The 25,807-nt window shown below is 39.9% G+C and overlaps 1 protein-coding gene across 1 annotated transcript in view; it reads left to right on the forward strand.

Annotated features, from left to right (window-relative positions):
• The first annotated feature begins 231 nt into the window (after positions 1-231).
• LOC106094944 (uncharacterized) overlaps positions 232-25,807 on the forward strand; it is a 40,220-nt gene continuing 14,644 nt past the window's right edge. The window contains exons 1-2 of the mRNA XM_059368842.1: positions 232-303; positions 3,933-3,985. Of these exons, the coding sequence (XP_059224825.1) occupies positions 232-303; positions 3,933-3,985 (125 nt within the window). The remainder of the gene's footprint in view (positions 304-3,932; positions 3,986-25,807) is intronic.

Genomic DNA, 25,807 nt, shown 5'->3' on the forward strand with positions numbered 1-25,807 from the left:
TGGGTTGGGTTGGATGGCGACTTGGATCGCCATCGAACATGTTGGGAAGACAACATGTTCTCTGAACTTGTCGTATGGTCCTTATGTTGCACTTTTTCTCCATGGCAATCCACCAAACTACTGAGGCGTAAGTAAGTAGTGGTCGCCTCAGTAGTTTGGTGGACTGCTATGGAGAAAAAGTGCAACATAAGGACCATACAACAAGTTCAGAGAACATATTATCTTCGCAGCATGTTCGATGGCGATCCAAGTCGCCTATCCAAGTCGCCAACCAACACAACCAACCGACCCACTTCTACTTTGGTGGGTTGGTTTCACTTCGTCTAACAGCACAGTGGACGCGCAAGCCGGGCAATGACAAAGGAAATGCTCCAACATCTCATCATCTTCCCCGCATGCCCTACACATGCTATCACTTGCCGCACCGATTTCACATAAGTGAGCTCGTAGTCCTATGTGTCCCGTAATGATACCAATAGCTACACTGATCTTCTTGCTTCCCTTCAGTAATAGCCTCGTCTTTTCACGATCTGGATCCCCCCATAGGATTTTCGACGTCCTACCGACCGTTTCGCTGTTCCACAATGTTGCATGCGCATTCGTTGCCCACTCCCTTAACTCGGACTGCGTCGACCCGAAAGGCTTCGGGTTAAACAAGTTTATTGACGACAGTTCTCTGGCTTTCGTTATGGCCCGGCACCCAAACGATGTGGATTTTCCCATCCTTGGAGAGGGCGTTAATCTCCTTCTTACATTGCAAGACAGTTCGTGACCTTACCGCCCTGGTTGTTATTGCCCTTATGGCAATTTTACGGTCGACGACCTCGCGTTAGCACCACACCACTTCACGCATTCCGTGATCACCCGGATCTCCGCCTGCAAGACCGTATTATGGTCAGGCAGTCTAAAATAGATGTCAGTCCCTGGGGTTTTCAATGTAAACCCCCAGGCCCACACTGTCCTCGAGCTTTGATCCATCCGTGTAACATGATCTTCCAGATGGCAATACTAGGGTACCATCAATTCAAGACTGTGCCGATGGCAGCAGTGCGTCGCACTGGACTTCGAGATTCATCTCAGGTATCCGATCGGAAACCTCTCCACTTCCTTCCAGGTTTCCTATCGTCGCCTCGATTATACCGCAATGGTATGAACTGCTACCATCCTCAATCCATTCTCCCATCGCCTTAAGTCTCATAGCCGTAGAGGCTGCCTCATACTTAATCTGTATGTCAATGGGTCGGCTACCTAGTATAGTCGCCAGTGCCCTTTAGGGCATGGTCCTCATCGCTCCGCCTATGCCAAGACAACATGTCTCTGAACCTATTGTATGGTCCTTATGTTGCACTTTTTCTCCATCCCAGTCCACCAAACTACTGAGGTGTAAGTAAGTATTGGCCCAATCGCGCTCCTGTAGAGCCAGTGGACTATCCTAGGATTCAGGCCCCATTTCGAGCCTACGGCCCGTCTAAATAGTGCCCAACATCTGTAAGCCTTCTCAGCAGCTCTTGAAGGTGAAACTTCCAATTCAGTTTCCTGTCCAAGATCACACTTAAGTATTTGACCTTGTCAGATGTCGAAATCGTCTTATGAAGGAAATGTGGTGGGTAAAATTGGCCCACCTTCGTCTTCCTCGTGAACAGACATATTTCAGTCTTCTCTGGGTTAATTTTTGAGACCTCCTTTTAGCGCAAGTCGATCGTGATGGAAAATGGGCTTTATCGGTTCTTGGTTTGCCATATAAACCGATCCTGAATCTTGAGGGCGCCATACTTATTCGATCTGGGAGAAATTTTGAACCAAATGTTTTATTTAAACTTCTAAATACTGTGCCAAGTATAAAGCAAATCCGAGCATAACCTGATCTAGCTCCCATTTATACCGATCTCGGATCTTGAATTATTCAGCCTCTAGAGGGCGCAATTATTATCCGATTTTTCTGAAATTTCGCATGAGGTGTTTTGTGTTGACTGCCTGCAACTTTGCTTAGTATGGTCTAAATCGATGCATAACCTGATATAGCTCCCGTATAAACCGATCTCCGAATCTCCTGAATCTTGATTTTGTGAGCTTCTAGAGGGCGCCATACTTATTCGATCTGGGAAAAATTTTGAACCAAATGTTTTATTTAAACTTCTAACTACTGTGCCAAGTATAAAGCAAATCGATCGAATCATAACCTGATATAGCTCCCATTTATACCGATCTCGGATCTTGAATTATTCAGCCTCTAGAGGGCGCAATTATTATCCGATTTTTCTGAAATTTCGCATGAGGTGTTTTGTGTTGACTGCCAGCAACTCTGTTTAGTATGGTCCATATCGATTCATATCCTGATATAGCTCCCGTATAAACCGATCTCGGATCATGACTTCTTACGCCTCTAGAGGGCGCAATTATCATCCGATTTATGGACCGAAATGTTATGGTTTAATCATCAACAACTGTTCTTAGTATGGTCTAAATCGATTCATAACCTGATATAGCTCCCCCATATATACCGATCTCCGGATTTGACTTCTTGAGCCCCTGGAAGCCGCAATTTTCATCCGATTTCGCTGAAGTTTTGCATGAAGTGTTTTGGTCTGACCATCAATAACTGTGCCAAGTATGGTCTAATTCGGTTTATTACTTGATATAGCTCACGTATATACCGATCTCGGATCTTGACTTCTTGAGCCGCTAGAGGGCGCTATTCATATACGATTCGGCTGAAATTTCGCATATGGTGTTTTCGTTCGACCATCTACAGCTGTCCGGAGTTTGACCTGAATCGGTTCATAACCTGATATAGCGCCCATATAAGCCGTTTTTGGATCTCCACTTCTTGAGCCGCTAGATGGCCAATTTTAACAGCTGCGCCAAGTATTATTGAAATTGGTTCATTACGTGATATAGCTCACATATAAACCGATTTCGGATCTTCAATTCATGATCCTCTAGAGAGTGCAATTTTTAACCGATTTGGCTGAAATTTTGGCCTGAATCGGTTCATTAGCTAATCTAGCGCCCATATAAGCCGTTTTTTGGATCTTCACTTCTTAAGCCGCTAGAGGGCGCAATTTTAACAGCTGCGCCAAGTATTACTCAAATTGGTTCATTACGTGATATAGCTCCCATATTAACCGATATCTTCAATTCTTGATCCGCTAGAGAGTGCAATTTTTAACTGATTTGGCTGAAATTCGACAGACAGACGGTGGACAGGGGGACGAATGGGCAGGCGGGCATGGCTAGATTGGCTTAAAATGTTATGACGATTAAGAAAGTATATACCTTATGGTGGTTTAGACGAATATTTCGAAGTATTTCAAACGGAATGACGTGGTTGGTGTATCCCCTTCCTTTGGTAAGGGGGTTTATTTGAATTTTTTCGATTCTTGTTGGATTTTTGATGACATTTAAAATTTTTTGATGGAGTTACGAATTAAGATGGGAAACCACCGTAGCGCAGAATTAAGCATTTCCACCTATGACGCTGAACGCCTGGGTTCGAGTCCTGGCGAGAGCATCAGAAAAAATTTTCTCCTTCTAATACTGGCAACATTTGTGAGGTACTATGCCATGTAAAAACTTCTCCCCAAGAAGGTGTCGCAATGCGGCATGCCTTTCGGTCTCGGCTATAACAAGGAAACCCCTTATCATTGAGCTTAAAATTGAATCGGAGAGCATTCATTGATATATGCGAAGTTTGCCCCTGTTCCTTAGTGGAATGTTCAGGGGCAAATTTGTGCATGCAAACTAACTACCTAATGAGGTTGAGCAGTACGGACTTGGACATTGCGCTGCATATACTGCTGCTTTCCTAAGCAGATAGGGCGCATAACGTATGGGGATTTCATTTAGTTGGCATATAAAGCACTGAATGTTATGTTTATGTTTTTTTACATAAAAATTTGACTTAATTTTTTTTTTTATTTTTTTTTTTTCAGGTAAGTGATTGGTTTTGTATATGCGTTAGTACAAAAAAACTAAGAACCAATAGGTAAGTGTTGACATATATTCCTCAGTCCTAATAGGGTTAGGTATGGTTGAAAAGAGGGTGCGGATATTAATCCACTCCATGCCACATATGCATAAGCCAGAAATCGTCTTACAAAAATTTAAGTCAGAAATTCCGTGCTGATAACAAAAAGCCTGGCAACGGCATAGGAAATGCTCCAACGCACAGTGGGAGAAAATTGAAGAAAACTAGTAAAACTATTGGGTTGCCCAAAAAGTAATTGCGGATTTTTTCAAAGAAAGTAAATGCATTTTTAATAAAACTTAGAATTATCAGCTGTTACTTTTGAAATGAACAAAAGTAACAGCTGATAACTGACAGAAGAAAGAATGCAATTACAGAGTCACAAGCTGTGAAAAAATTTGTCAACGCCGACTACATGAAAAATCCGCAATTACTTTTTGGGCAACCCAATATATGCCTTGTAGAGATATCTTTTTGAAATTTGGAATGGTTAGAGCTGAGGTGTTGAAGATGCGTGTGCAAAGTTGCAAGGCCCTAGGCTGTGCATGTGGGTGCCTTTTCGTAGGCACCTGAAGTTAGTCGCCTAGCTAGTTAGTCAACTCGCTAAATGTGCTGTCAAATCTTCGTTTGCGGACCGATTTCCAAAATTCTTTGCTGGAAAAAATGTCCTTAAAAGCCTAAAAATAAATACTGCCCGAAAATTTTCACAGAAATACCCTAAATATACACATCGGGCAAATATATTTTCCATATCGGATTTTTTTTTTAGTAAATTTGCTCTGATGTTGTTAGGTGCAAAAAATGTGTTGCGTGGGCTTTGGAGACTTATGTAGTAAAACAAATAAAAGCGTGCTAAGTACGGCCGGGTCGAATCTTGGATACCCACCGCCATGGAATCCGCTAAAAGTTTACCCTTATTAACTGAGTTTGTATTTGAATAATTTTTGGGTTCAAGAAGTCATTTCGGGATATCGTTACTTAGGGGAGCCTATATCACCATAAAGATCGATTCGTATAAAACTTGGCACTGAAATAGAAAATCATAAAATAGGGCCCAATTTCAGCCCAATTCGGGCCCAATTTCAGCCCAATTCGGGGCCAATTTCAGCCAAATCAGGTGAAAATTTAGGCTTCTAAGGGCTGGTGAAATCAAATCCGGGGATCGGTTTCTATGGGGGCCATATCTGTTTATAGACCGATTCGGAAAATACTTGGCATGGATTTGTAAGTCGTAATACAAGTCTTTTACAAATTTTAGCTGAATAGGAACAAATTTAGGCTTCTAAGGGCTTAAGAAGTCCAATCCGCTGATCGGCTTATATGGGGGCTATATCTGTTGATGGACCGATTTGGATACTACAAGTCCTTTTTTCCAAATTTCAGCCAAATCGGATGAAAATTGAGGCTTCTAAGGGCTCAAGAAGTCAAATCGAGGATGGGTTTATATGGGGCTATATCTGTTCATAGACTGATTGAGATCATACTTGACATGGATGTTGGAAGTCATAACTGAAGTCTTTGTTCCAAATTTCAGCCTAATAGAATGAAAATTGAGCCTTCTAGGGCTCAAGAAATCAAATCCGGCGATCGGTTTATATGGGGGCAAAATCTGCTTATAGACCGATATAGGATCATACTTAGCATGGATGTTGGAAGTCATAACTCAAGTCCTTGTTTCGAATTTCAGCCAAATTGGAAACAAATTGAGGCTTCTTTGAGCTCAAGAAGTCAAATCCGGCGATCGGTTTATATGGGGGCAATATCTGCTTATAGACCGATATAGGATCATGTTTGCCATGGATGTTGAAAGTCATAACTCACATCTTTGTTCCAAACTTTAGCCTAATCGAAAGAAAATGGAGCCTTCTAAGGGCCCAAAAAATCAAATCCAGCGATCGGTTTATATGGGTGCTATATCTGTTTATAGAGCGTTTCGGACCATACTTGGCATAGGTATTTAAAGTCGTAATCCAAGTCTTTGTTCCAAATTTTAGCCAAACCACATGAAAATGGAGGCTTCTAGAGGCTCACGAAGTCAAATCGGGGGATCGGTTTATATGCGGGCTATATCCAAATCTAAACCGATGTGTCCCATATGAAATCTCCAAAGACATTCATGAAGGAGTAAAGCTAGCCGCTTGAAATGTTGTACAAATACTTCTGGTTAGTGTAGGTCGGTTGGGATTGTAAATGGGCCATATTGGTCCATGTTTTGATATAGCTGCCTTATACATCGATCTTGGGTCTTGACTTCTTGACCCCCTAGAGGGCGCAATTCTTGTCCGATTTGGCTGAAATTTTGCATGACGTGTTTTATTATGACTTTCAACATCTGTGCCCAATAAAGTTCAAATCGGTCCATAACCTAATATAGCTGCAATATAAACCGATCTTGGGTCTTGACTTCTTGAGCCCCTAGAGGGCGCAATTCTTATCCGATTGGTATGGAATTTTGCAAGACGTGTTTTGCTTTGACTTCCAATAACTGGGCCCAGTATGGTTCAAATCGGTCCATGTTTTGATATAGCTGCCATATAAACCGATCTTGGGTCTTGACTTTTTGAGCCACTAAAGGGCGCAATTCGTCTCCGATTGAAAAGGAGTTTTGCCCAACGTGTTTTGTTATGATATCCAACAACTGTGCCAAGTATGGTTCAAATCGGTCCATAACCTGATATAGCTGCCATATAAACCGATCTTGGGTCTTGACTTCTTGAGCCCCTAGAGGGCGCAATTCTTATTCGATTTTATTGAAATTTTGCACGTAGTGTTTTGGTAGCACTTCCAATAACTACGCTAAGTATGGTTTAAATCGGTCCATGTTTTGATATAGCTACCATATAAACCGATCTTGGGTCTTGACTTCTTGAGCCTCTAGAGGGCGCAATTCGTATGCGATTGGAATGGAATTTTGCACGACGTGTTTTGTTATGATATCCAACAACTGTGCTAAGTATGCTTCAAATCGGTACAGAACCTGATATAGCTGCCATATAACCCGATCTTGGGTCTTAACTTTTTGAGCCTCTAGAGGGCGCAATTCTTCTCCGATTGAAATGGAGTTTTGCCCGACGTGTTTTGTTATGATATCCAACAACTGTGCCAAATATGGTTCAAATCGGTTCATAACCTGATATAGCTGCCATATAAACCGATCTGGGGTCTTGACTTCTTGAGCCTCTAGAGGGTGCAATTCTTGTCCGATTTGGCTGAAATTTAGCATGACGTGTTTTATTATGACTTTCAACTTCTGTGCCAAGTAAAGTTCAAATCGGTCCATAACCTGATATAGCTGCCATATAAACCGATCTTGGGTCTTGATTTCTTGAGCCACTAGAGGGCGCAATTCTTATCCGATTTGGCTGAAATTTCGCATGACGTTTTTTATTATGACTTTCAACATCTGTGCCCAATAAAGTTCAAATCGGTCCATAACCTGATATAGCTGCCATATAAACCGATCTTGGGTCTTGATTTCTTGAGCCACTAGAGGGCGCAATTCTTATCCGATTGGAATGGAATTTTGCACGACGTGTTTTGTTATGATATCCAACAACTATGCCAAGTATGCTTCAAGTCGGTCCATAACCTAATATAGCTGCCATATAAACCGATCTTGGGTCTTGACTTCTTGAGCCTCTAGAGGGCGCAATTCTAATCCGATTGGAATGGAATTTTTCACGACGTGTTTTGTTATGATATCCAACAACTGTGCGAAGTATGGTTCAAATCGGTCCATAACGTGACATAGCTGCCATATATAAACCGATATGGGGCCTTGACTTCTTAAGCCTCTAGAGGGCGCAATTCTTATCCGATTGGAATGAAATTTTTCACGACGTGTTGTTAGCCAACACTCTTTACAAATTTTCATTAATATTTGGCACTTTACCTGTTCATATGCTCTCACTCTCTACTACTATTCATACACCTTTGGGAGTCTAACTTAGTGATCAGCATGATTGTACATTTGAAGAAACGCCTCCATGCTCATGAATATTCAAGCATGTTGTCTGTCAATCTTCTCGTATTTACGGTTTTATTTTAATTTCAATCAGCGTTTTTATTTCACACATATTTTTTTTTTTTTTTGCAAAAACAACGAGCTATAGCAATTAAAAACAAAGTTTGCAGTAGTAAAATAAACTCAAACAATGGAGAGCAACAGAAGCAGGTAATGATCAAATGACACCCTACGGAGTCATTGGAGTCTCAAATGCTTAAAAATCTAATAAAAAAAAATTATTTTAGGTTTCTTAAAGTTAATAAAGCGGAATGAAGAGAATAGCTTTGGATGGGGAGTTTTTTCTACTTAAATTAAATTGGTTTATACAACGGGCCTAGTTTTGCTGAAGTTGACCAGTTAGCATAATAACACATATTAAGTAAAAATGTACACAAATTAGCTAAGTTTGTATTTATTGCCCCTAGTAATGGTCTACTGCATTGCAGGATTAATTAACTTAGTGAGTTGGTTTGCCATACCCAAAAGCAGAAGAAATGGGGCCAAGTGGTCTGATCGACTCAGAATCGTTTGGTGATTCAATATAACCATGTTCGACTTTTTGTCCATATTCGCCTAGAGACGATGTCTTTGAAATTAGAATAGGTTAAAGCATGGTAAATTCGGCCGGGCCGAATGTTGGGAACCCACTGTCATGGATTATGCTAAAAATTTTATTCGACATACCAAACTTCTGTCAAACCAGCAAAAATTAAAGCTTTTAGGAACCGAACAATGATAATCGAGAGACCGGTTTATATGGGAGCTATACCAGGTTATAGAAAGATTTGGACCGTATTTGGCACAATTGTTGGAAGTTATTGGGTTGCCCAAAAAGTAATTGCGGATTTTTCATATAGACGGCGTTGACAAATTTTTTCACAGCTTGTGACTATGTAATTGCATTCTTTCTTCTGTCAGTTATCAGCTGTTACTTTTAGCTTGCTTTGGAAAAAAAGTGTAAAAAAAGTATATTTGATTAAAGTTCATTCTAAGTTTTATTAAAAATGCATTTACTTTCTTTAAAAAAATCCGCAATTACTTTTTGGGCAACTCAATATAACAAAACATGTCATGCTCAATTTCAGCCAAATCGGACAAAAATTGAGACTTCCAGGGGCTCAAGAAGTCAAATCGGGAGATGGGTTATATGGGAGCTATATCAGGTTATAAACCGATTTGGACCGTACTTTAAATATACTTACTTCAATTGGCTATGACAGAACAATTGTTCAACTAGCCGAACGCAGAATTGCATTCCAAGCGCCTCTTCTCTAAGTTCGGTGATCTTCTCCGCTCATTTTAAAACCTCAGACACCAAGTTTCGAGATGTCTTCCACCACTTGATCTCTCCATCGGGCTTTTGGTCTTCCCGGTTTGCGTGCTCCACCGTGTTTGCCTTCGAATTCCTTCTTTGCTGGAGCTTCTTCATCTATTTTGACAACATGACCTAGCCAACGCAGCCGTTGTATTTTGACTATGCTATCGTCGTCATACAGCTCTTACAACTCGTGGTTCATACGTCGCCTATATTCTCTATTAACGCAAACTGATCCATATATTTTACGAAGAATCTTTCTCTCAAATACTCCAAGTACTGCCTCATTTGCTTCACAAGTACCCATGATTTCACATGTACCCATGCTCGCGGTTCATACGTCGCCTAAATTCTACATTTACGCAAACTGGTCCATATATTTTATGAAGAATCTTTCTCTCAAGTACTCCAAGTACTACCTCATCTGCTTTCACAAGCACCCATGCCTCAGAACCATATAACAACACGGGTACTATCAGTGTCTTGTATAGCGTAATCACCGTCTGTCTAGAGGTGGCCTTGTTTCTAAACTGCTTACTTAGTGCAAAGTAGCATCTGTTTGCCAGTATTATTCGTCGCTTAATCTCAAAACTGGTGTCATTTGTTTCGGTTACGGCGGTGCCGAGGTAGATACAGCTGCTGACTGTCTCAAAGTTATGGTTCCCAATTTTCTCAATTTTCTTTATCTGCTCGGTTGTCCAAGGCTTTTTGGGAGTTGAAACCATCCATTTCGTCTTATCTCCATATACTGCCAGACCCAGAGTCCATTTCGATTCTTTCAAAGGCTGCAGTTGCTACTTCCCCTGACCGATCTATGATATCATAGTCGTCGACATAGGCGAGTAGCATGTGCTCTCTTGTGATTAGTGTGCCATATCTATTCATATCTGCATCTCGTATAATCTTCTCCAGCAGGTAATTAAAGAGATCACATGATAGGCTGTCTCTTTGGCTGAAACCTCGTTTGGTATTAAATGGATCGGAGAGATTCTCTCCTATTCTTACTGAGGAACGTGTATCAGCAAGTGTCATCCTGCAGAGTCTTACTAATTTTGCAGGTATACCAAACTCAGACATGGCTTGAAATACCTTTGATCGCAAAGGAGTATCGAAGGCGGCTTTGTAGTCAACAAAGAGATGGTAGGTGTTGATTTGTCCTTCTCGAGTCTTTTCCAGAATTTGGCACAGTGTGAATATCTGGTCCAGGGTGGATTTACCAGGTCTAAAGCGGCATTGCAAATTCCAAATTTTGCCAATGAACATTCCCACTAAGGAACAGGAGCAAACTTCTCACATATCAATGAGTGCAGTCCGATTCAAGTTTTAAGCTCAATGAAAAGGAGTCTCCCTTTTATAGCCGAGTCCGTACGGCGTACGGCAGTGCGACACCTTTTTGGAGACAACTTTTACATGGCAAAGTTCCTCAGAAATGTTGCCCGCGTTAGGAGGGGAAAACCACCGCTAAAATTTTATTCTAATTGTCTCGCCAGGATTCGAACGCAGGCGTTCAGCGTCATAGGCGGACATGCTAACCTCTGCGCTACGGTGGCCTCTGTCCGGTTAGGGCCTAATTATCTCATTGACTTTAGGTTTTAATCTTTCACACAGTACGCTCGAGAGTATCTTGTATGCGATGGGGAGGGGACTTATTCCGCTGTAGTTGGCACATTCCGTCTTGTCTCCTTTCTAGTGGACGGGACATAGTATGCTGGGTTTCCAATCATCGGGTATATGTTCTTCCAGTCAGATTGCGCAGACAAGCTGATGCATACGCCTTACCGGCGGGTAATCCGTCGGCTCCTGCTGCCTTGTTGTTCTTCATTCAGGTCACTGCTACTTGGACCTTATTCTGACTAGGAGCTAAACATTCATCAGGGATTGGTTCTACGGTATTCTCTTCGCCGCCAACCTCGGACACTAGCCGTTGGCTAAAATGTTCTTTCCATATCCTCAGCATGCTATCTGTGTCACTTACCAGATTTCCTTCTTTGTCTCTGCAGGAGAATGTGCCTGCACCAAAGCCATCGGTTTGATGTTTAATTCTTTGGTAGAATTGTCGGACTTCATGCTGACTCCTGTACATCTCAATTCGCTCACACTCACGCCTTGCATTTCCCTCTTCTTCCTGCGGAAGAGACGATTCACCGTTTACTGGGCTTAAGAGCGAAGGACGGCTCTTGAGATTTTTGGCCACAAACTTTGAATGACAGATGGATGACTTTACTTGCAAAATAGTTTTATTTGAGTCCATATGGTCTCGACCTTTTGATATGTCTGGTTTGGGGGTTTGGGAAGGAGTTTGGGCACAATATATCAAAAAAGCATTTTCCATAAAATTTTGTCCAATTTTGGTTTTCATAGAAATTTTCATTGCAATTTATTCAACTTCAAATTAATTTTTCGTACTACAAGTTCATCAAATACCGCTTTTTCCAAAATTGAGCGTTTCTTTTAAAATTTTCAAGTATTGGGTTACAATTTTACAGAAATTCACTTTTCGCCGATACAACAAAAGCTGTACAAAATCCACTGTACCCACACTGCCGCAGCAGTGCGGCTACAGTGTCAAGACAGATTTGACTTTATTTACGAATACCTTTGACTCAAAGTTATAAAAAAAACAAATCTTTTCTTAGATATTCGACAAACACACATCTGTTTCGACTATTGCGGGGGTGAATGACTTCATCAATTTCATACTATTCTTTTGATCGTTATTCTCTAAACGCTGCTCTTATAAAATCTTAAAAACCTGTGATATTAATGGCCCATCAAAGAATAGATTTCGATTAGATTGGCATTTTAAATGTCTAATTTATTTCACAAAATACAACTGACAACGAAATATGATAATGCCATTTGTCTGTATTAGGATACGCATAGTCTTCGAAATTAATTAATGAGTGTCATTTAAGAAAAACAGAATTTGAAAGTGAGGAATATGCTTGGGGTGAATTTATTAGCCTTAATGTGTTACTTTCGCAAATGAAAGATTCGAGTTTAAATAACTAAATTGAGAAGGGTAAATTTTATGCAGTCGTTAGAATATCAACAAGATTTTTAAAAACAAGTAAAAGCGTGCTAAGTTGGGCCGGGCCGAATCTTATATACCCTCCACCATGGATCGCATTTGTCGAGTTCTTTTCCCGGCATCTCTTATTGGGCAAAAATATGATAAAAGCAAACAAGATATAGACCGTTTTGGACCATAAATGAGTGCTGAACATTGTAGAAGTCATTGTGTAATATTTCAGTTCATTCGGATTAGAATTGCGCCTTGTAGGGGCTCAAGAAGCAACATCGGGAGATAGTTTTATAAGGGAACTGTATCAAGCTATTGACCGTGTTACCATATTAGACCATATTAGATACGTATGTTGAGGGTCATGAGAGAAGATGTTAAACAAAATTTCAGGCAAATCGGATGAGAATTGCGCCCTCTAGAGGCTCAAGAAGTCAAGACCCATGATCGGTTTATATGGCAGCTATATGAAATTTTGCACCGATTTACGCCATACTTAGCACAGTTATTGGAAGTCATAACAAAACACGTTATGCAAAATTTCAGCCAAATCGGATGAGAATTGCGCCCTCTAGAGGCTCAAGAAGTCAAGACCCATGATCGGTTTATATGGCAGCTATATGAGATTTTGCACCGATTTACGCCATACTTAGCACAGTTATTGGAAGTCATAACAAAACACGTTATGCAAAATTTCAGCCAAATCGGATGAGAATTGCGCCCTCTTGCGGCTCAAGAAGTCAAGATCCAAGATCGGTTTATATGACAGCTGTACCAGATTATAAACCGATTTGAATCATACTTAACACAGTGGTTGGAAGTAATACCAAAACACGTCATGCAAATTTTCAGCCAAATCGGATGAGAATTGCGCCCTCTAGAGGCTCAAGAAATCAAGACTCGTGGTCGGTTTATATGGCAGCTATATCAGGTTATATTCCGATTTGAATCATACTTAACACAGTGGTTGGAAGTAATACCAAAACACCACATGCAAAATTTCAGCTAAATCGGATAAGAATTGCGCCCTCTAGCGGCTGAAGAAGTCAAGACCCATGATCGGTTTATATGGCAGCTATATCAGGTTTTGTACCGATTTACGCCCTACTTAGCACAGTTATTGGAAGTCATAACAAAACACGTCATGCAAAATTTCAGCCAAATCGGATAAGAATTGCGCCCTCTAGCGGCTCAAGAAGTCAAGACCCAAGATCGGTTTATGTGGCAGCTATAGCAGATTATGAACCGATTTGAATCATACTTTAAACAATGGTTGGAAGCCATAACAAAACACCTCATGCAAAATTTCAGCCAAATCGGATGAGAATTGCGCCCTCTAGAGGCTCAAGAAGTCAAGATCCAAGATCGTTTTATATAGCACCTATACCAGGTTATGGACCGATTTCAACCGTACTTTGCATAGTGGTTGGAAGGGACATCAAAACACCACGTGCAAAATTAAACCCAAACCGGATAAGAATTGCGCCCTCTAGCGGCTCAAGAAGTCAAGACCCAAGATCGTTTTATATAGCAGCTATACCAGATTATCAACCGATTTGAATCATACTTTACACAGTGGTTGGAAGTTAGACCAAAACACCACGTGCAAAATTTCAGTCAAATCGAGCGAGAATTGCGCCCTCTAGAGACTCAAGATGTCAATACCCAAGATCGTTTTATATAGCAGCTATACCAGGTTATAAACCGATTTCAACCGTACTTAGCATAGTGGTTGGAAGTGACATCAAAACACCACGTACAAAATTGAACCCAAACCGGATAAGAATTGCGGCCTCTAGCGGCTCAAGAAGTCAAGGCCTATGATCGGTTTATATGGCAGCTATACCAGATTATGAACCGTTATGAATCATACTTTACACAGTGGTTGGAAGTCATAACAGAACCCGTCATGCCAAATTTCAGCCAAACCGGATGAGAATTGCGCCCTCTAGAGGCTCAAGAAGTCATGACAGTTGTTGGAAGTCATATCAAAACACGTCATGCAAAATTTCAGCGCCATCTAGAGGCCATTGAACCATTTACAATCCCAACTGACTTATAAAAAGTATATGTGCAAAATTTCAAGCGGCTAGCTTTACTTCTTCGAAAGTTAGCGTGCTTTCGACAGACAGACAGACAGACGGACAGACAGACGGACAGACAGACGGACAGACAGACGGACAGACAGACGGACAGACAGACGGACAGACAGACGGACAGACAGACGGACAGACAGACGGACAGACAGACGGACAGACAGACAGACGGACAGACAGACGGACAGACAGACAGACAGACAGACAGACGGACAGACAGACAGACGGACAGACAGACGGACAGACAGACGGACAGACAGACGGACAGACAGACAGACGGACAGACAGACGGACAGACAGACGGACAGACAGACGGACAGACAGACGGACAGACAGACGGACAGACAGACGGACAGACGGAGAAACAGACAGACGGAGAGACACACAGACGGAGAGACACACAGACGGACAGACAGACAGACGGACATACAGACGGATGGACAGATCGACAGACGCACGGTCATGGCTAAATCGACCTAAAATGACATGACGATCAATAATTTATATCCTTTATGGGGTCTCAGATGCATATTTCGAGATGTTACAAACAGAATGACGAAATTAGTATACCCCTATCCTATGGTGGAGGGTAGGGAAATGAAAAAGCATTTTAAACTTATAAAAGGGCTATAGGGGAGGCGATGATATATCCAGAATAAATTTGGACCATTTATAGACCGTTTTAACAGATTCGCACCAAAGAAGCTTCATTATGTTAATTTTTAAATCCATTTTGGTAAAACCCCATTTCTCAATGTCCCACCATGACAAAATATTTTATATAAGAAACCAAAAGTTCCAAGATTTAGTAAAAGTTTACTTTCATTTTTCCATATTGTCATTAGCATGAATAATTTCTTTGGATATTGCCAAATGAAATTCACAATGAAAACAAAATTATGTTATTAATCAACATAAACGACTGGCAGTGTGAGAGGGTGTTTAAAAATATTTCGTTGCAATAAAAATCCAAGATTGAAAGTGGCACGTGCCATTCCAAGGGTTAATCCTGGGCGGTGACTTCTAAATATTACAAATTTTGCCCATGAACATTCCACTAAGGAACAGAGGCAAACTTTTCACATATCAATGAGTGCACTCCGATTCCAATTTAAGCTCACTGATAAGGGGCCTCCTTTTTATGGCCGAGTCCAAAGGGCGTGCCGCAGTGCGACACCTCTTTGGAGCGAAATTTTACATGGCATAGTACCTCACAAATGTTGCCAGCATTAACAGGGGACAACCACCGCTGAAAATGTTTTCTGATAGTCTCGCCAGGATTCGAATCCAGGCGTTCAGCGTCATAGGCGGACATGCTATGTCCGCCTATGACGCTGCTATGCAAAATTTCAGCCAAATCGGATAAAAATGTATGCCGTCAGGGGCTCTAGAATTCAAATCGGGAGATCGGTTTATATAGGAGATATATCAGGTACTTTCCCATTCGGACTGTACTTGGCACAGTTGTTGGAAGTCATAACAGAACACTATGTGCAATTTTTCAGCCAAGTCTTGTGAAAATTGACGCTTCCAGGGGCTCAGGAAGTCAAATTGGGAGATCGGTTTATATGGATATATCGGTTTATATTTGTATATAGCTGCCATATAGACCGATCTTCCGATAAAGAGTCTGAAGTCCATAAAAGCTTTATTTATTACCCGATTTCGCTGAAATTTGAAACAGTGAGTTTTTCTGAGCCTCCCGATATCCGACCTTAATATGGTTCAGATCGGTTTATAATTGGATATATCTGCCAGAAAGACCAAAATTTTGTTCAACAAAATTGAATAGTGACATATATATTAGACCACTCAATGTTCATGTTTGGGTGCTTGAGTTATCCAATTTTCACCGGATTGTGACGAATTTGGATTTACATATATACCCGAGGTGGTGGGTATCCAAAGTTCGGCACGGCCGAACTTAATGCCCTTTTACTTGTTATATATTAAAATTTTCTTAAAAGAACACCAGCTTATCTTCACTTAATTTCCTTTCCTCTGCCCTCTTCTAATCGCTGCGTAGAATGTATGTGAAGAGTAGTTGGTCAACAACTTTACACATCATTGACAGCTTTAAAGGTTTACATTTATCTTTAACAAACTTCCAGTCTTTTCATTTAATTAGCTTAGTTATTGTTTTGACATAATTCCGGCGGTAAATCGACACTATCGGTTTTTGTTCCCTGTAACTGCGGTTGGCTTTTGAAATTTACTGCATCAATGGACATTTATAATATGATGTGGTTTGTCCTCTTCTCGTTGTAGCATTCATAGCGAGAAGAGGACAAACCGCATCATATGCTCGTTTATGAAATGTATTCTTTCATTCGAGGACAAAGTTGACGAATTTTAGTTTTGGACTGAAATCATAAATCATCTGGTGAGATAATTTATGTGGGGAAAAATAAAAAAAGAAGCGGCTTGAAGACTCTCACATTTTATTATATAAGTCATTGCCAACAATGAGATTTTTGTATATCCTCTACCGTGGGTTGGTCTTTTTTTTTGATGAAGTCACAAACAAATGCCCATGTCCCTCTAGCAGGCAAAGTTTAAGAGATACAGCCATTAAAAAGTTGTCAAAACAAGATTTGGAATTTTGATGGATTTTGTATGAAATTTTCATATTCAGCCAATATAAAATTTTGCAAGTGAAAATTCGATACCTGATGGTCTTTTGTTAAAACTTTGATTTTTTGAGGGAGCCTAGAAGGACAGTTTTTCGGATTTCGTTGGTTTTTCGATGAAATTTTGAAATTTTCGGTGGGGTCACGAATTATGGCCCATTTTCCTCTAGGACGCATAGTTTAGGAGATACAGCCATTTTAAAGTTTTCGCAGGGAAAATTTTAAATTTTCGTTGGAGTCACGAATTATGGCCCATTTCCTTCTAGGAGGCATAGTTTAGGAGATACAGCCATTTTAATGTTTTCGAAGGGAAAATTTTAAATTTTCGTTGGAGTCACGAATTATGGTCCATTTCCCTCTAGGACGCATAGTTTAGGATATACAACTGTTTTAAAGTTTTCAAAGTGAAAATCCGATTTTTGGTGGATTTTCGATGAAATTTTGAATCAGTGGGGTCACGAATTATGGCACATTTCCCTCGAAGACGCACAGTTTAGGAGATAGAGCCATTTTAAAGTTTTCATAGTGAAAATTTGAAATTTTCGGAATTTTTGGTGTGGTCACGAATTATGGCCCATTTCCCTCTAGGACGCATAGTTAAGGAGATAGAGCCACTTTAAAGTTTTCATAGTCAAAATTTGACATTTTCGGTGCAGTCACGAATTGTGGCCCATTTCCCTCTAGGACGCGTAGTTTAGGAGATAGAGCCATTTTAAAGTTTTCAAAGTGAAAATTTGAACTTTTCGGTGGGGTCTCGAATTATGGCCCATTTCCCTCTAGGACGCATAGTTTAGGAGATACAGCCATTTTAAAGTTTTCATGTTGAACATTTGAAATTTAAGGTGCAGTCACGAATTATTTTAATTTTTTTTTTTTGATTTTTCAATAAAAATTTTTGAACCGGATTCTCGATGAAATTTCGAATTTTTGTTTGCTGGGATATAGCTGCCATATAGACCGATCGCCCGACATAGTGTTATGAGTCTAAAAGGAGCATTTTTCTTCCGATTTCGATAAAATTTGTCAAATTGAGATCTGGTATAGGGGTCTACCACGTTTGTGTTGAATGTGGTCCAGATCGGACCATCTTGGATATTGGATTTGGATATAGCTGTCATATAGACCGATTTCCGTAAATAGAGTATTGTTCCTAATGAAGGGAGCATTTTTCGTCCGATTTTGATGAAACTTAAAACAGAGAGAGAGTTTTAACAGACCTCTACCCCTTTCTGTTGAATATCGTTCAGATCCGATATAACTGCCATACAGACCGATTTTCCAATGTGAAGTATTAAGCCTCTAAATGGAGCATTTTTCACTCGATTTTGACCTTATTCCGATCTGGACGATATTTAACAAAAAGGTGTAGAGGGGTACCAAAGCTCACTGTTTCAAATTTCATCGAAAACGAATGAAAAATGCTCCTTTTATAGGCTCAATACCCTACATCGGCATATCCGTCTATATGGCAGCCAAATCCAAATATGGTCCGATCTGGACGATATTCAATAAAAAGGTGTAAGAGGGGTACCAAAGCTCACTGTTTTAAATCGAAATCGGATGAAAAATGCTCCTTTTATCGGCTCAATACCCTACAACAATAAAAAGGTGTAAGAGGGGTACGAAAGCTCACTGTTTCAAATTTCATCGAAAACGAATGAAAAATGCTCCTTTTATAGCCTCAATACCCTACATCGGCATATTGGTCAATATGCAAATTGCAAATTTTGCCCATAAACATTCCACTAAGGAACAGGGGCAAACTTCTCACTTATCACTGAATGCAATCCGACTCAAGATTAAGCTCAATGATAAGGGGCCTCCTGTCTATAGCCGAGTCCGAACGGCATGCCGCTGTGCGACACCTCTTTGGAGAGAGGTTTTGCATAGCATAGTAACTCACAAATGTTGCCACCATTAAAGGGGGAAAATCACCGCAGAACATTTTTTCTTGATGGACTCGCCAGGATTCAAACCCTGGCGTTCAGCGTCATAGGCGGACATGCTAACCTCTGCGCTACGGTGGCCTCGCTGTGCCAAATTTCATCGAAATCGGATGAAAAATGCACCTCTTATGAGTTCAATGCTCTGTATCGGGAGATTGGTATAAATGGCAGCTATATCCAAATATGGTTCGATCTGGAAGACACATCACAGAAGTGTGGCAGGGTTCTATCAGAACTCACTGTGCCAAATTTCATCGAAATAGGATGAACAATTGCCAATTTATTGCCTCAAGACTTTAAGTCTGGAGATTGGTTTATATATCGGCAAAAATTGCAAATTTTGCCCATGAACATTCCACTACGGAACAGGGGCAAACTTCTCACATATCAATGAGTGCAGTCCGATTCAAGTTTTAAGCTCAATGATAAGGGGCCTCCTTTTTATAGCCGAGTCCGAACGGCGTGCCGCAGTGCGACACCACTTTGGAGAGAAGTTTGACATGGCATAGTACCTCACAAATGTTGCCAGCATTACGAGGGGAAAACCACCGCTGAAAATTTTTTCTGATGGTCTCGCCAGAATTCGAACCCAGGATTCGAACCTCTGCGCTACAGTGGCCTCCTTATACATCGGCTATATGTAACAAAGTTCTGATTCTATGAGATTAGAAGCTCAGGTTTATATACAGAGAAAACGAAATAATCGAACATATTTTAGAAAAGGATTTCATTAGCAAAACATCTGAAAATTTATAAATACCCAAAACAGATATTTATGGGACATTTACCCAATAAATACCCAAGCATTGGGTATTTACCCGGTAGAAACCTATCTCTACCCATTCTCAAATAAAAGCGTTGTTTTAGTACCCATTGGCAATAGAAAGCAAAGTTAAAGTATTCTTTCCCAAAGAAAAGGGTAGTTTAAGTACCTTTTCCCAAAGAGAAGGGTAGTTTTAGTTTGATACCCTTTCCAAAAGCACGCTTTCCAAAAGAAAGGGTAGTTGAATTACCCTTTCCCAAAGGAAAGTCCAGTTTTAGTACCCTTTCCCAAAGGAGAGTGTAGTTTCAGTACCCTCTCTCAAAGGAAAGAGTTGTTGAAAGGTCGGTTTTAGTACATCCACCCAAAGGTAAGGGTAGTTTTTGTACCCTTTCCCAAAGGAAAGGGTTATTTTAGTACCCCCGCCCAAAGGAAGGGGAAGTTTTAGTACTCTTTCCCAAAGGAAAGTGTAGTTTCAGTACCCTCAAAGGAAAGGGTTGTTTAAGTACCCCTTCCCAAAGGAGAGGGTGGTTTTAGTACCCCTTCTCAAAGGAAAGGGTAGTTTTAGCAAACTTTTCCAAAGGAAAGGGTAGTTAAAGTACCCTTTCCCAAAGGAAAGGCCAGTTTTAGTACTCTTGCCCAATGGAAAAGGTAGTTTTAGTTTAATACCCTTTCCCACAGAAAGGGTAGTTTTAGTACACTTTCCCAAAGAAAGGGTAGGTTTAGTACCCTTTCCCAAAGAAAAAGGCAGTTTTAGTATCCTTTCCCAATGTATAGGGTAGTGTTAGTACCCTTTCCCAAAGGATCGGGTAGTTTTAGTACCCTTTTCCAAAATAAAGGGTAGTTTTAGTGTCCTTTACCAAAGTATAGGGTAGTATTAGTGCCATTTCCAAAAGGATCGGGTAGTTTTAGTACCCTTTCTCAAAATAAAGGGTAGTTTAAGTACCTTTTTGCAAGGGAAATGTAGTTTTGGTACCATTTCCCAAAAGGAAAGTTAGTTTAAATACCCTTTCCCAAAGGAAAACAGTTCTAGTACCTTTTCCCAAAGGAAAGGGTAGTTTTAGTACCTTTTCCCAAAGGCAAGTGTAGTTTTACTTCCCTTTCCCAAAGGAAGTACCCTTCCCCAAAAGCAAAGGCAGTTTTAGTACCTTTCCCCAAAGGAAAAAGCAGTTTTAGTACCTTTCCCCAAAAGCAAAGGCAGTTTTAGTATCCTTTACCAAAGTATAGGGTAGTATTAGTGCCCTTTCCCAAAGGATCGGGTAGTTTTAGTACCCTTTCTCAAAATAAAGGGTAGTTTAAGTACCTTTTCGCAAGGGAAAGTTAGTTTTAGTACCATTTCCCATAAGGAAAGGTAGTTTAAGTACCTTTTCGCAAGGGAAAGGGTAATTCTAATACCGTTTCCCAAAGGGAAGGTTAGTTCTTGTACCTTTTCCCAAAGGAAAGGGTAGTTTTAGTACCTTTTCCAAATCAAGTTAGTATCCTTTCCCGAAAGAAAGGGTAGTTTAAGTAGCTATTCGCAAAGGAAAAGTAGTTTTAGTGCCATTTCCCAAAGGTTGGCTACCCGTATATGCCATACCCAGGCAATGAATGCCCGATTAGAATTATTGTTGTTGTTGTTGCCATTGGTGAAGTTATTGTGGCTCGCGCCTTTATTGTTAAATATTGAATAGTTTCATAATTTAAAAAATTATTGCCAAAATCTTTCAGGGAATTCCATTAAAAATTTATTGACTTTAACAAAAGAGAACATTTTTACAATTTTTTTAAAACTAAAGCATCCATATCACTTGGATAGGTGGTAGTGGTGAAGCAATGTTTTCTTAATTACTTCCTCCATTGCTTATGGCAAGGAGATATGTCAAACCCATGTGTTATACGTCATGTTAAAGAAATTTGCGTTATTAGTTAAAATTTAATTAAACAATTTAAGGCATATACATTATCTAATAATTTAAACATTCCGACACTCCTTACATTTTTACCTTATCTAAGCTAAATACCAAAAATTCCCCTCCTTATGTTTAGTTTAGGAGAACTCTGTTTTCAATCTTCTTGGTTATTGCTTAAACAAATTAGCACCACTGCATTTTTTGCCTTGCCATTCTGACGCTTGCATTATCCACCTGTACCCTCCACAAAATCACTTGATTCACTCAAAGAAGCTACGCTTTGCGCTGTTTCTCCCCTTGTTTTTTCTTCTTATCTCTTTTTTCACTTGAAAAACCCTAACACATTTTTTGCCAGTTTTAATGCAGACCACATAATGTATGTGGTGGCCATTAATCATTAAATATTTAACACCAGCTCAACGTTCAGCCAGAATGCTAAACATAAGAGTTAAAAATAATGATAATGACATAAAAAAAGGAAAGTGTTAGAAAAATTGTGGAGAATTCAAAATTGACCTAATACATCATTACCACTTAGAAGTTCATTTGTTATTTGGTCTAAAGGTAATCCAAAGCTTCCTATTTACCTCATCCAGGAGAATTTATGATCGTCTCATATAAGAAGTTTATATTTTTCGCAAAACAATATAAATTGCAACAATGATGTTTTAAATTATTTTGGTAAAAATATGTGGGCGGCACGTTTCTTGGACTCAGCATGATGACTGGGAAAAAGAAGCCTTGTGCCCGGCTAATGAATTGTTTAACAATTTGAAGTTGTGTTATTAATATTAAAAATATTTTGAAAAAAATGTTTGAAGACTGAAAAAACTTCATAACCATACTTAATTAAACTCAAAATGTTACTAAAACTGCTCCTTACTTTGGGTAAGGGTAACAATTAATTTGGGAAAGGATAATAAAACGAGTGCTTACTCAGAGAAAAGGTTACAAAAGTACCCCTTCCCATGAGAAATGGTACTGAAATTAACCTTTCTTTTTAGAAAAGGCTACTAAAACTGGCCTTTCCTTTAGAAAAGGGTTTTAAAACTTACCTTTTCATTGGGAAAGGGTACGACAACTACCCTTTCCATTGGAAAAGGGTACTAAAACAACCTAAAACTAAGGGAAAGGGTATTAAACTACCCCTTTCTATGGGAAAGGGTATTAAACTACTCCTTTCTATGGGAAAGGGTACTGAAACTACCCCTTTCTATGGGAAAGGGTATTAAACTAAAACTACCCTTTCCTTTGGGAAGGGGTGCTCAAACCACCCTTTTGGGAAGGAATACGAACACAACCCTTTCCTTTAAGAAAGGGTACTGAAACTACACTCTCCTTTGGGAAAGAAAACCTAAACTTCCCCCTCCTTTGTGCAGGGGTACTAAAATAACCCTCTTCTTTTGGAAAGGGTACTAAAACTGCTTTTTCCTTTGCGAAAGGGTACTAAACTACCCGTTTCTATAGAAAAGTGTATTAAACTAAAACTACCCCTTCCTTCGGGAAAGGGTACTGTGGGAAGGGGTTCTAAAACTACCCTCCCTTTGCGAAAGGGTATTAAAACTACCCTTTCTATGGGAAACTTAAACTACCTCTCCTTTGAGAAAGAGTACTAAAACTGGCCTTTCCTTTGAGAAAGGGTACTTAAACTACTCTTTCCGTTGGAAAAGTGTACTAAAACTATCTTTCCTTTGGGAAGGGGTACTAAAACCACCCTTTCTTTAGGAAGAGATACTAAGACAACCCTTTCCTTTAAAAAAGAGTAGTTTTAGTACTCTTCTTCCTTTAGGCAGGGGGTACGAAAATAATCCTTTTCTTTGGGAAAGGGTACTCCACCTTCCTTTAGGCAGGGGGTACTTAAATAATCCTTTTCTTTGGGAAAGGATACAAACACTACCCTTTCCTTTGGGAAGGGGTACTAAAACGACCCTTTCGTTTGGTAAAGGTACTAAAACTCCTTTGGTAAAGGTACTAAAACTACGCTTTCCTTTGGGAAAGTGTACTAAAACTGCCTTTTCCTTCGCGAAGGGGTACTATGTGAAAGTGTATTAAACTAAAACTACCCCTTCCTTTGGGAAAGGGTACTAAAACTGGGCTTTCCTTTGGGAAAGGGTACTAAAACAACACTTTCCTTTGGGAAAAGTACTTAAACTACACTTGTCTTTGGGAAAAGGTACTAGAACTACTCTTTCTTTCGGGAAAGGATGCTAAAACTACCATTTCCTTTGGGAAAGGGAACTAAAACTACTCTTGCCTTTGGGAAAAGGTACTAAAACTACCCTTTCCTTTGGGATAGGGCATTAAAACTTCCCGATCCCTTGGGAAAGGGTGCTAACACTATCCTATACGTCGGGAAAGGGTACTAACACTACCCTTTACTTTGGAAAAGGCAGTTATAGCATCTTTTTCGAAAGTATAGGGTAGTGTTAGCACCCTTTTCCAAAGGATCGGGTAGTTTTAATACCCTTTCCCAAAATAAAGGGCAGTTTGTACATACTTTCCCGAAAGAAAGGAAAGGTAGTCTTAGAACCATTTCCCAAAAGGAAGATGGTTTAAATACCCTTTCCCAAACGAAAGGATAGTTCTAGTACTATTCCCAAAGGAAAGGGTAGTTTTAGTACTTTTTGCAAAAGGCAAGTGTAGTTTTAGTTCCCTTTCCCAAAGGACAGGCTGGCTTTAGCATCCTTTCCCAAAGGAAAGGGTAGTTCTAGTACCTTTTCCCAAATAAAAGGATAGTTTTAGTACCTTTTCCCAAAGGCAAGTGTAGTTTTAGTTCCCTTTCCCAAAGAAAAGTGTAGTTTTAGTACCGTTTCCCGAAAGAAAGGGTAGTTCTAGTACCTTTTCCCAAAGACAAGTGTAGTTTAAATACTTTTCCCAAAGGAAAGCGCAGTTTTAGTACCCTTTCCAAAGAGAAGCGTAGTTTTAGTACCTTTTCCAAAAGAACGGATAGTTTTAGTATCGTTTCTTAAGGGAACGGGTAGTTTTAGTACCCTTTCATAAAGGAAAGGGTAGTTTTAGTATCCTTTCCCAAAGGAAAGGCCAGTTTTAGGAAAAAAGGGAAAGGGTATTTTTAGCACCCTTTCCCAAAGGAAACGATAGCTCTAGTTCCATTTCCCAAGGAAAGGTAAACTCTATTATCATTTCCCAAAAGAATGGGTAGGTTGAGTATCCTTTCCCAAAGGAAGGGTAGTATTAGTACCCTTCTCCAAAGGATAGCGTAGTTTTAGTACTCTCTTCCAGAAGACATATAGTTTTAGAACCCTATCCCATTGGAAAGGGTGATTTTAGTACACTTTTCCAAAGTAAAGGCCAGTTTTAGTACCTTTCCCAAAGAAGGTGTAGTTGCTGTAACCTTTTCCAAAGAAAAGGGTGGTCTTAGTACCCTTTCCCGAAGGAAACGGTAGTTTTAGTACCCTTTCTTAAAGGAAAGGGTAGTTGTAGTACCCTTTCTAAAAGGAAAGGTTAATTTCAGTACCCTTTCCCAAAGAAAGGGTTGGTTTAGTACCCTTTCCAAAAGGAAAGGGTAGTTTAAGTACCCTTTCCAAAAGGAAAGGCCAGTTTTAGTAACCTTTCCCAAAGGAGAGTGTAGTTTCAGTACCCTCTCTTAAAGGAAAGGGTTGTTTTAGTATCCCTTCCCAAAGGAAAGGGTTGTTTTAGTATCTCTTCCCAAAGGAAAGGGTGGTTTTAGTACCCCTTCCCAAAGGAAAGGGTAGCTTTAGTACCCCTTCCCAACGGAAATGGTAGCTTTAGTACCCTTTCCTTAAGGAAAGGGTTATTTAAGTACCTCTGCCTAAAGGAAGGGGAAGTTTTAGTACTCTTTCCCAAAGGAAAGGGTAGTTTCAGTACCCTCTCTCAAAGAAAAGGGTGGTTTTAGTATCCCTTCCCAAAAAAAAGGGTAGTTTTAGTACCCCTTCCCAATGAAAAAGGTAGTTTTCTTACCCTTTACCAAAGGAAAGATACCCTTTCTCATGGGAAACGGTACTTTTATAACCTTTTCTCTCAGTAAACACTCGTTTTATTATCCTTTCCCAAATTAATTGTTACCCTTTCCCAAAGTAAGGAGCAGTTTTAGAAACATTGTGAGTTTAATTAAGTAAGGTTATGAAGTTTTTTCAGTCTTTAAACATTTTTTCCAAAATATTTTTAATATTAATAACACAACTTCAAATTGTTAAA

This window comes from Stomoxys calcitrans, chromosome 1 (assembly GCF_963082655.1).
Source record: "Stomoxys calcitrans chromosome 1, idStoCalc2.1, whole genome shotgun sequence".
Taxonomy (NCBI): domain Eukaryota; kingdom Metazoa; phylum Arthropoda; class Insecta; order Diptera; family Muscidae; genus Stomoxys; species Stomoxys calcitrans.